Here is a 12,393-nt window from a genome sequence, read left to right on the forward strand (position 1 = left end):
GGAGTCAGGGCTCCTCGAAGAAATGGCTGGGTCCACATCTGAGGAGGCAAAGATGAGCCTGGAAAATCTTGTGATATAAAATAAGAAAGTGCTTTAAAAATAATGGGCATGTCAAAAGGACACAGAAGTCACCTTGAAGTGGCTTCCAATGAATTTGGGACAATTCGAGCATTAATAAAAGAATAATGATGAAATTGATAATGATATATATTTTTTTAAGTGTCTATAGTAAGATTCAAAGAAGTAAAGGAATAGATGTGTATGGGGAGGAAAATGCTTCCTCGTGAAAGAGTGCCGGGCGGTTAGGGCAAAAGGAATGAGGGGTTAGGACACTCACCAATCTGCAACTCCCAGCGTGAGTCAGGCCAGCAGCATCAAGAGTGCCAGACCCACTGGTGGAAGGCCTTTGGGGAATAGGGTATTCTCACAGGTCCAGAGAACTATCCCAAGTGACTTAGTAATTACAAAGAGAAGAGGTACTTTCATATTGGACAGATCTGGCAGTCACCCCCTTGACTGAGTGACCAAACTTAGCCCCACAGACCAAGGGCAGCCTGACACCAGGACAGGCCCACCTGTGAAGCTTTCTTCCTAAAGGGTTTGATGGAATCTAGTCAGACCCCCAGACCAGAGCTGTCCAATAAAATATGTAAGTCACACGTGAATTTTTTAAAGTAAAAAGAAACGGCTTTGAATAATTTTTAAAATTTAACCCGCTATATCCAAATATCATTTCTATATGTAATCTATATGTAATCAGTATAAACATAATAAGACATTTTACATTCTTTATTCTGTACTAAGTATTTGAGATCTGGCGTGAATTTGAAATTTTTTTTTTTTTTTTTTTTTTTTTTTTGCGGTTCGCGGGCCTCTCACTGTTGTGGCCTCTCCCGTTGCGGAGCACAGGCTCCGGACGCGCAGGCTCAGCGGCCATGGCTCACGGGCCCAGCCGCTCTGCGGCATGTGGGATCTTCCCGGACCGGGGCACGAACCCGCGTCCCCTGCATCGGCAGGCGGACTCTCAACCACTGCGCCACCAGGGAAGCCCCATTTTATTTTATTTTATTTATTGGCCGCGCCGTGCAGCAGGCAGGATCCCAGTCCCCCGACCAGGGATCTAACCCGTGACCCCTGAAGTGGAAGCGTGGAGTCCTAACCACTGGACTGTCAGGGAAGTCCCAGGCCTGGATTTTAGGTGATATTAGGTAATTAGGGGAAGGTGGTATCATGGCTCCTACTTTTGGAAACATCTGCTGAAGTATTGAGGGCTGGAGTGTGACAATGTCTTCAACCTACTCTCAAATGATGGAGGAGGGTGTCTACATGCAGAGAAAGCAAATATGACATGATATTAATAGTTGTTGAGTTTAGAAGGTGTACTGGGTGGTCCCTGGACTATGTTTTGTTTAATTTTTTATACATCAGGTTCTTATTAGTTATCTATTTTATACATATTAGTGTGTGGGCTATGTTTTTAACGTTTTGTGTTTATAGGAGAGAAATAAAAAGCGCCCCCAGTCTGTCGTGTGGAGGACGGAGTTGAGGCAGCAGGAGTGGACATAGGGAGCTAGTTAGGACTGACAGTGGCCTAGGCCAGCTGGACACGTGGAGCCCGAGGAAGTGGACAGATTTGTGCTACACTTTGGATGTAGAAGCAGCAATTTATTACAGCGCAGCCTCATCCACCGGACTGTAAGCTCCCTAGGGACAGGGGTTTGTTATTTATATCATATCCCCAGCACCTGACACGTAGTAAGGACCCACAAATGGTTGTTGAAGTCAACTGAACTGCTAACCAGTATTTAACGTAAAAACTAAAGGATAGAAGTTATCCAAAAGGGAAAGTGCTTTATTTTTATTGTATCGATATTTTACTCCCCACCCACATGTCTAGGGTGTAAACCTTGTTTCTGTCTAAAAAGTAACGAGGCCACTGGCAATGGAACTGAAACCATGTTGACAACAACAAATCAAACAAACAAAAACCGAGGAGCCCCAGAGAAACTTTTACAGGTGATGGTGTGTCTGTTGCCTTGCCTGTGGTGATGGTTTCACGGGTGTTTGCACAGGTCCAAACTCATCAAATTGTGTACATTAAACGTGCTTTTTTTAAAAAACATCTTTATTGGGGTATAATTGCTTTACAATGGTGTGTTAGTTTCTGCTTTATAACAAAGTGCATCAGTTATACATACGTTCCCATATCTCTTCCCTCTTGCGTCTCCCTCCCTCCCACCCTCCCTATCCCACCCCTCCAGGCAGTCACAAAGCACCAAGCTGATCTCCCTGTGCTATGCGACTGCTTCCCACTAGCTATCTACCTTACGTTTGTTAGTGTGTATATGTCCATGACTCTCTCTCGCCCTGTCACAGCTCACCCTTCCCCCTCCCCATATCCTCAAGTCCGTTCTCCAGTAGGTCTGTGTCTTTATTCCTGTCTTACGTTCTTCATGACATTTTTTTCTTAAATTCCATATGTATGTGTTAGCATACGGTATTTGTCTTTTTCTTTCTGACTTACTTCACTCTGTATGACAGACTCTAGGTCTATCCACCTCATTACAAATAGCTCAATTTCGTTTCTTTTTATGGCTGAGTAATATTCCATTGTATATGTGTGCCACATCTTCTTTATCCATTCATCTGATGATGGGCACTTAGGTTGTTTCCACCTCTGGGCTATTGTAAATAGAGCTGCAATGAACATTTTGGTACATGACTCTTTTTGAATTTTGGTTTTCTCAGGGTATATGCCCAGTAGTGGGATTGCTGGGTCATATGGTAACTCTATTTTTAGTTTTTTAAGGAACCTCCATACTGTTCTCCATAGTGGCTATATCAATTTACATTCCCACCAACAGTGCAAGAGGGTTCCCTTTTCTCCACACCCTCTCCAGCATTTGTTGTTTGTACATTTTCTGATGATGCCCATTCTAACTGGTGTGAGGTGATACTTCATTGTAGTTTTGATTTGCATTTTCTAATAATTAGTGATGTTGAGTAGCTTTTCATGTGCTTCTTGGCCATCTGTATGTCTTCTTTGGAGAAATGTCTACTTAGGTCTTCTGCCCGTTTTTGGATTGGGTTGTTTGTTTTTTTTTTAATATTGAGCTGCATGAGCTGTTTATATATTTTGGAGATTAATCCTTTGTCCGTTGATTCGTTTGCAAATATTTTCTCCCATTCTGAGGGTTGTCTTTTCATCTTGTTTATGGTTTCCTTTGCTTTGCAAAAGCTTTGAAGTTTCATTAGGTCCCATTTGTTTATTTTTGTTTTTATTTCCATTACTCTAGGAGGTGGATCAGAAAAGATCTTGCTGTGATTTATGTCAAAGAGTGTTCTTCCTATGTTTTCCTCTAAGAGTTTTTATAGTGTCCGGTCTTACATTTATGTCTGTAATCCATTTTGAGTTTATTTTTGTGTATGGTGTTAGGGAGTGTTCTCATTTCATTCTTTTACATGTAGCTGTCCAGTTTTCCCAGCACCACTTACTGAAGAGACTGTCTATTCTCCATTGTATATCCTTGCCTCCTTTGTCAAGGATTAGTTGACCATAGGTGTGTGGGTTTATCTCTGGGCTTTCTATCTTGTTCCATTGATCTATGTTTCTTTTTTTGTGCCAGTACCATATTGTCTTGATTACTGTAGCTTTGTAGTGTAGTCTGAAGTCAGGGAGTCTGATTCCTACAGCTCCATTTTTTTCCCTCAAGACTGCTTTGGCTATTAGGGGTCTTTTGTGTCTCCATACAAATTTTAAGATTTTTTGTTCTAGTTCTGTAAAAAATGCCATTGGTAATTTGATAGGGATTGCATTGAATCTGTAGATTGCTTTGGGTAGTATAGTCATTTTCACAATATTTATTCTTCCAATCCAAGAACATGGTATATCTCTTCATCTGTTGGTATCATCTTTAATTTCTTTCATCAGTGTCTTATAGTTTTCTGCATACAGGTCTTTTGTCTCCCTAGGTAGGTTTATTCCTAGGTATTTTATTCTTTTTGTTGCAATGGTAAGTGGGAGTGTTTCCTTAATTTCTCTTTCAGATTTTTCATCATTAGTGTATAGGAATGCAAGAGATTTCTGTGCATTAATTTTGTATCCTGCAACTTTACCACATTCATTGATTAGTTCTAGTAGTTTTCTGGTGGCATCTTTAGGATTCTCTGTGTAGAGTATCATGTCATCTGCAAACAGTGACAGATTTATTTCTTCTTTTCCCATTTGTATTCCTTTCATTTCTTTTTCTCCTCTGATTGCTGTGGCTAGGACTTCCAAAACTATGTTGAATAATAGTGGTGAGAGTGGACATCTTTGTCTTGTTCCTGATCTTAGAGGAAATGCTTTCAGTGTTTCACCATTGAGAATGATGTTTGCTGTGGGTTTGTCGTATATGGCTTTTATTATGTTGAGGTAGGTTCCCTCTATGCCCACTTTCTAGGGAGTTTTTTTTTTTATATCATAAATGGGTGTTGAATTTTGTCAAAAGCTTTTTCTGCCTCTATTGAGATGATCATACAGTTTTTATTCTTCAATTTGTTAATATGGTGTATCACATTGATTTATTTGCGTATACTGAAGAATCCTTGCATCCCTGGGATAAATCCCACTTGATCATGGTGTATGATACTTTTAATGTGCTGTTGGATTCTGTTTGCTAGTATTTTGTTGAGGATTTTTGCATCTATATTCATCAGTGATATTGGTCTGTAATTTTCTTTTTTTGTAGTATCTTTGTCTGGTTTTGGTATCAGCATGATGGTGGTCTCATAGAATGAGTTAGGGAGTGTTCCTTCCTCTGCAATTTTTTGGAAGAGTTTGAGAAGGATGGGTGTTAGCTCTTCCCTAAATGTTTGATAGAATTCACCTGTGAAGCCATCTGGTCCTGGACTTTTGTTTGTTGGAAGATTTTTCATCACAGTTTCAATTTCATTACTTGTGATTGGTCTGTTCATATTTTCTATTTCTTCTTGGTTCACTCTTGGAAGGTTATACCTCTCTAAGAATTTGTCCATTTCTTCCAGGTTGTCCATTTTATTGGCATAGGGTCGCTTGTAGTAGTCTCTTAGGATGCTTTGTATTTCTGCAGTGTCTGTTGTAACTTCTCCTTTTTCATTTCTAATTTTATTGATTTGAGTCCTCTCCCTCTTTTTCTTGATGAGTCTGGCTAATGATTTATCAATTTTGTTTATCTTCTCAAAGAACCAGCTTTTAGTTTTGTTGATCTTTGCTAATGTTTTCTTTGTTTCTATTTCATTTATTTCTGCTCTGATCCTTATGATTTCTTTCCTTCTGCTAACTTTGGGTTTTGTTTATTCTTCTTTCTCTAGTTCCTTTAGGTGTAAGATTAGGTTGTTTATTTGAGATTTCTCTTGTTTCTTGAGGTAGGCTTGTATTGCTATAAACTTCCCTCTTAGAACTGCTTTTGCTGCATCCCATAGGTTTTGGATCATCGTGTTTTCATTGTCATTTATCTCTAGGTATTTTTTGATTTCCTCTTTGATTTCTTCAGTGATCTGTTGGTTATTTAGTAACGTATTGTTTAGCCTCCATGTGTTTGTGTTTTTTACGTTTTTTTCCCTGTAATTCATTTCTAATCTCATAGCGTTGTGGCCAGAAAAGATGCTTAATATAATTTCAATTTCCTTAAATTTACTGAGGCTTGATTTGTGACCCAAGATGTGATCTATCCTGGAGAATGTTCCGTGCGCACTTGAGAAGAAAGTGTAATCTTCTGTTTTTGGATGGAATGTCCTATAAATATGAATTAAATCTATCAGGTCTGTTATGTCATTTAAAGCTTCTGTTTCCTTATTTATTTTCATTTTGGATGATCTGTCCCTTGGTGTAAGTGAGGTGTTAAAGTCCCCCACTATTATTGTGTTATGTTGATTTCGTCTTTTATAGCTGTTAGCAGTTGCCTTATGTATTGAGGTGCTCCTATGTTGGGTGCATATATATTTGTAATTGTTATATCTTCTTCTTGGATTGATCCCTTGATCACTACGTAGTGTCCTTCCTTGTCTCTTGTAACATTGTTTATTTTAATGTCTATTTTATCTGATACAAGTATTGCTACTCAAGCTTTCTTTTGATTTCCATTTGCCTGGAATATCTTTTTGCATCCCCTCACTTTCAGGGGAAAAGATATGTGTCCCTAAGTCTGAAGTGGGTCTCTTGTATACAGCATATATATGGGTCTTGTTTTTGTATCCATTCAGCAAGCCTGTGTCTTTTGGTTGGAGCATTTAATCCATTCACGTTTAAGGTAATTATCAATATGTATGTTCCTATGACCATTTTCTTAATTGTTTTGGGTTTGTTTTTGTAGGTCCTTTTCTTCTCTTGTGTTTCCCACTTAGAGAAGTTCCTTTAGCATTTGTTGTAGAGCTGGTTTAGTGGTGCTGAATTCTCTTAGCTTTTGCTTCTCTGTAAAGCTTTTGATTTCTCCAGCGAATCTGAATGAGATCCTTGCCGGGTAGAGTAATCTTGGTTGTACGTTATTCCCTTTCATCACTTTAAGTGTATCAGGCCACTCCCTTCTGGCTTGTAGAATTTCTGCTGAGAAATCAGCTGTTAACCTTATGGGAGTTCCCTTGTATGTTATTTGTCGTTTTTCCCTTGCTGCTTTCAATACTTTTTCTTTGTCTTTAATTTTTGCCAATTTGATTACTATGTGTCTCGGCATGTTTCTCCTTGGGTTTATCCTGTATGGGACTCGCTGCGCTTCCTGGACTTGGGTGGCTATTTCCTTTCCCATGTTAGGGAAGTTTTCAACTATAATCTCTTCAAATATATTCTCGGGTCCTTTCTCTCTCTCTCTTCTCCTTCTGGGACCCCTATAATGTGAATGTTGTTGTGTTTAGTGTTGTCCCAGAGGTCTCTTAGGCTGTCTTCATTTCTTTTCATTCTTTTTTCTTTATTCTGTTCCACAGCAGTGAATTCCACCATTCCGTCTTGGAGGTCACTGATCCGTTCTTCTGCCTCAGTTATTCTGCTATTGATTCCTTCTATTGTAGTTTTCATTTCAGTTATTGTAATGTTCATCTCTGTTTGTTTGTTCTTTAATTCTTCTAGGTCTTTGTTAAACATTTCTTGCATCTTCTCGATCTTTGCCTCCATTCTTTTTCCAAGGTCCTGGATCATCTTCACTATAATTATTCTGAATTCTTTTTCTGGAAGGTTGCCTATCTCCACTTCATTTAGGTGTTTTTCTGGGGTTTTATCTTGTTCCTTCATGTGGTACATAGCCCTCTGCTTTTTCATCTTGTCTATCTTTCTGTGAATGTGGTTTTTGTTCCACAGGCTGAAGGATTGTAGTTCTTCTTCTGCTGTCTGCCCTCTGGTCCAATTCTTTTTATTAGTCTTTTCAAAGAACCACCTCTTGGCCTGGTTATACTTCTCTGCCTTAATAGTTCTCTGATGCTTTCAAATAGATGATTTTTAAAATTTTGTCCCCTAGTTTCCTGGTCCTTAGTGGGAGTAGGGTTTGTCTCAAATTGCCTAGTTCACCTCCCAGTGTTGGAAGGTCTCCTGCAAAGGCAGGGCGTGGCTGTGGCTCATCGTGGGTGCAAGGACACTGGCAGCAGAAGCTCCGGGAAGCACTCTTTGGCGTGAGCCCTCCCAGAGTCTGCCATTAGCCCCACCATATATAAATGGTCTTAACTCGTCAATTAAAGGGAGATTTTCAGATTGGGTCACAAGGCAAAACCCAACTCTGTGCTGTATCTGAGACACACCTAAAACAAAGTGAGTGAGAAAGGTTACAATTCAACCATTGACAATGTATATCAGGAAAACGCAAACAAAAATAAAAGCAGCAGTCACAATCTTAGTATCAGACAAGATGGAATCCGGGCCACAAAACGTTAAGCCAAGCAGAAGGGGCATTTTGTAATCGAAGGTACAATTCTCAAACAAGATGAAATGGTCAGAAATAACTTCACCAACAGCCATAGCTTTCCCAAAGCAGAGCTGAGAGGTTTGACCCAGCTGTCAGTCCCAGACAGATCAGACCGAAAGAGCATGGTAAGGTGCATTTTATGAACATGTGTGTATGTGGATGGATGGATGGATAGATAGATAATGTATTGATGTAACATATAGGTAATACATTCTATATTGATACTAAAAAATGCACTTTCTTTCCAATGCCCATGGAACATTCATGAAAAGGGACTGTATATTGTGGCACAAAGAAAATCCTCATGGGGACTTCCCTGGTGGTCCAGGGGTTAAGACTCTGTGCTCCCAATGCAGGGGGCCCAGGTTCGATCCCTGGTTGGGAACTAGATCCCACATGCATGCCGCAACTAAAGATCCTGTGTGCTGTAACGAACATTTCACACACGTCAACGAAGATCCTGTATGCCTCAAGTAAAACCTGGCACAGCCAAATAAATAAATAAATAAATATCTTAAAATATATTCTCATAAAAAAGGGGGAAACAATATCCTAACAAAAAATTTAAAAAGATTTAAATATAGTCGAGTATGTGATTACAAATGCAGTAAACTTACAAATTAATAACAAAATCAGAAAACAAACAGGCCTTGGCACCTGGAAATTTAATAGCCTCTATTAAAGTTCTCTTGGGCCAAAGAGGATATATAATGCAAAACTGCAGAACAACAGGACTTATATATTTGATGCATGGGATACAACTAAAATATAGTGCTCATGGAGAAAATGTATAGCTTTTAATTATATCAACAAAAATAAGTGCCTGGAAATAAATGAATTTGGCCTCTAACTCATAAGGATTGAAAAATACATTTAGGAAAAGCAGAAGGAGGAAAGTAATAGGGAAAAAACAAACTAATGGCTAGGGCTTCCCTGGTTGCGCAGTGGTTAAGAATCTGCCTGCCAATGCAGGAGACAGGGGTTCCAGCCCTGGTCCGGGAAGATCCCACATGCCGCAGAGGAAATAAGCCCGTGCGCCACAACTACTGAGCCTGCACTCTAGAGCCTATGAGCCACAACTACTGAGCCTGCACTCTAGAGACCGCGAGCCACAACTGCTGAAGCCTGAGCACCTAGAGCCTGTGCTCCGCAACAAGAGAAGCCACTGCAATGAGAAGCCCACTTGCTGCAACTAGAGAAAACCGGTGTGCAGCAACGAAAACCCAATGCAGCCAAAAATAAATAAATAAACCAGTTAATTAATTAAAAAGTTCACGCTGAGTTTTTTTTTTTTGTGGCTATGTTGGGTCTTTGTTGCTGCACGCGGGCTACTCTTGGTTGCGGTGTGCAGGCTTCTCATTGCAGTGGCTTCTCTTGTTGTGAAGCATGGGCTCTAGGCACGTGGGCTTCAGTAGTTGTGGCACATGGGCTCAGGAGTTGTGGCTCATGGGCTCTAGAGGGCAGGCTCAGTAGTTGTGGTGCACGGGCTTAGTAGCTCCGCGGCATGTGGGATCTTCCCGGACCAGGGCTCAAACCCATGTCCCCTGCATTGGAAGGTGGATTGTTAACCACTGTGCCACCAGGAAAGCCCCACACTGACCTTTAAAAAACAAGTCTATACCAACTTCTTTTATGAATATTAATGCAAAAGCCCTTAAAATATTAGCAAACAGTATCCAGCAACACATTAAAGTTACTACATCAAGGGACTTCCCTGGTGGTCCAGTGGTTAAGACTCTGCACTTCCACTGCAGGGGGCATGAGTTCGATCCCTGGTTGGGGAACTAAGATCCCACATGCCACACAGTGCAGCCAAAACAAACAAACAAAAGTACTACATCAAAATAGTGGGTTTGTTTTAATAATGCATGGATGGTTCAATATCAGGAAATCCAGTAACATAATACATCATGTTAATAGATCCAAAGCAAAAATAAAAGATCATTTTCATAAAGGCATTTGACCAACTTCAACCCACTTTTTTACACAGTCAATAAAATACATTTGACCCTTGAAGAACACAGGGTTTGGGGTGCTGACCCCCGCACAGTTGAAAATTCGCATATAATTTTATAGTCGGCCCGCCGTATCCATGGTTCCACATCCGAGGAGTCAACCAACCGCGTATTCTGTAGTACTGTGGTATTTACTGAAAAAAAGCCTCATATAAGTGGAGTTGTGCACCTCAAACCCATGTTGTTCAAGGGTAAGCTGTAGATCAATCAATGCTTCTTTATCATAATAAAATATATTGACCGTCCAGAGGCAGCATCTTACCTGATGAGGGTTTACTCTGGAGGCATTCATGTTAAAATCAGGAATGAGAGAAGGGTGACCACTCTCAATAGCATCCTATTTAATATTTATAGGAGGAACTTCCATGTACAGCAAGGACGGACTAGAGAATACGGATCTACCCTCCTGATGAAAATAGCTAATAAAGCTCGGCAAATATCTACGTCAAGAGAGTCAGCAACTTTCAGGGCTGAAAGCCAGGAGAGGGCGGCACCTAGAGAGATGAGCCGAACGCTAGGGCTCCTCCTGCTTTGGGGGGGTTGGAGTCCTGAAACACCCGAAAGGCTGAGCTAAGCTCAAGGCTAGGAGAGCAAAAACCAAATCCAGGGCAGGCCAAGACTGGGGGCCCGGCCAGTTCACACTCCACTTCCGGGTCCAGCCCACCCAAGAATAAGGGTGACCTGGAAGAAAACCAGCTCTCTAAAACGGGTGGCCTGGACTTCCCTGGTGGTCCAGTGGTTAAGACTCTGCACTCCCAATGCAGGGGTTGCAGGTTCAATCCCTGGTCAAGGAACTAAGATCCCACATGCTGCACGTGCAGCAAAAAAATAAATAAAAAATAAAAAATAAAATGGGTGGCTCAGAGGACTCCGAAACTGGAATTTGGATTAACATGACCTAGAACTTCTAGTGTCCCAAGGAGAGTAGCATTGCAAACAAAAATCTTGCCTGGAGGAAGAAAATACCCTAAGCTGTAAATCTCTTCTATAATAATTTTCAGATACGATGTCCAGTATATAATCAAAGATAACCAGGCACATGAGATGAGGCAAATGAATGAAAATTAGCCAAAACTTCAGACATGAAAAACATTCCCTTGGGACTTCCCTGGTGGTCCAGTGGTTAAGACTCTGCACTTCCACTGCATGGGGCACGGGTTCGATCCCTGGTCAGGGAACTAAAATCCCCCATGCTGTGCGACACAGCCAAAAAACAAACAAGACCAAAAAATTTCCTTAGAGGCTCTAGATAATGGAAATATGTGAGACACAGACTCTTAAACACTGTGCTCACTATGTTCAAGGAGAAAAGTTGCTTAGCTTGACAATTTTGACAGGAAGGTAGAAACTATTTATAAAAAGTGACATAGCATACTTTAGAAAGAGATATAAATTCCAGTCCTGAAAACTACAAAATTCCAGAACTGAATGGTTAACATTAAGGGTTCAGCAGTAGAATGGAAACAGCTAAAAAGAGAACTAGTAAAATAAATCAGATGAAACTATCCAGAATAAAGCAATGAGAGGGAAAAAAAAGAAAATAGAAGATAGGTTGTGGTGAGAACACCAGGAAGAGAGAAGAGAAACGGGCAATATTTTGAGATAATGACCGAGCAGTTTCCAAAACTTGGAAGCCATTAGTCCACACTTTCAGTAGCCAACTATTTCCAAGCAGATTAAATGAAAAGAAATTCTACTGTTAAACCAAGCCAGGGTAATAACAAACACCATAAACAACACATGGTGCAGCCGTAAACTGGAGCCAGTGGGGGAACTTGGGAGGCCAAAGGTCATCAGAAGCAGCACCTGTCAAGAGGGAGGAGATGTGGGGATATATGTGTATGTATAGCTGATTCACTTTGTTATACAGCAGAAACGCACCATTGTAAAGCAATAATACTCCAATAAAGATGTTAAAAAAAAAAAAAAAAAAAGCACCTGTCTCCCGAGCTCTTTGCATCCCACGGAGAGTTGTGTTAGCCCCGGGCCCGGATGGCCACAGTATAGGTAGTGCCCCAGGAGAGGGACCTTGCTCCCTGTCATTCTGTGTATTTATAGGGGAATTGGAAGGGGACGGGGAGTCCCTGGCCAATCCTGCAGCCATGGCAGATTTCAGGCTGTGGGGGAATGGCTCTGCTGGTGAAAAGACCATCCGGATCCCGGACATCTTTCACCAGGGGAACGTGTGCTTCCAAGACTTTCAGAACTGGTCTTGGCCGGTCTTTTGGGTCTTTTGGGCCCTTCCTGCTGAGCAGCCTATGGGGAGATCACTCGACAGGATCCCCAGGGGCATCCTGTAACAAGTGATTGTCTCCTTACACACCCAGACATGGCACGCTGAAACCACAGAGAGCCAAAGACAGAGAGAAAATCTTAACAACAGTCAGAGGGAAAAAGACACTTACCTCCAAGGGAGCAAACATTAAGTCAACTGATTTCTCAACAGTGAGAATGAAAAGCAGAAGACGTGATGT

The 12,393-nt window shown here is 41.0% G+C and overlaps 1 protein-coding gene across 4 annotated transcripts in view; it reads left to right on the forward strand.

Annotated features, from left to right (window-relative positions):
• GRK4 (G protein-coupled receptor kinase 4) overlaps window positions 1-11,465 on the forward strand; it is a 57,554-nt gene extending 46,089 nt beyond the window's left edge. For 3 of the 4 annotated variants that reach the window (XM_067734932.1, XM_067734930.1, XM_067734931.1), the window contains one exon: window positions 10,274-11,465. In XM_067734932.1, the coding sequence (XP_067591033.1) occupies window positions 10,274-10,493 (220 nt within the window). In that variant the 3' untranslated portion in view covers window positions 10,494-11,465. The remainder of the gene's footprint in view (window positions 1-10,273) is intronic. The other variant, XM_067734940.1, reaches the window with a different exon arrangement.
• Window positions 11,466-12,393: the final 928 nt, after the last annotated feature.

Source organism: Pseudorca crassidens, chromosome 4 (genome assembly GCF_039906515.1).
Source record: "Pseudorca crassidens isolate mPseCra1 chromosome 4, mPseCra1.hap1, whole genome shotgun sequence".
Taxonomy (NCBI): Eukaryota; Metazoa; Chordata; class Mammalia; order Artiodactyla; family Delphinidae; genus Pseudorca; species Pseudorca crassidens.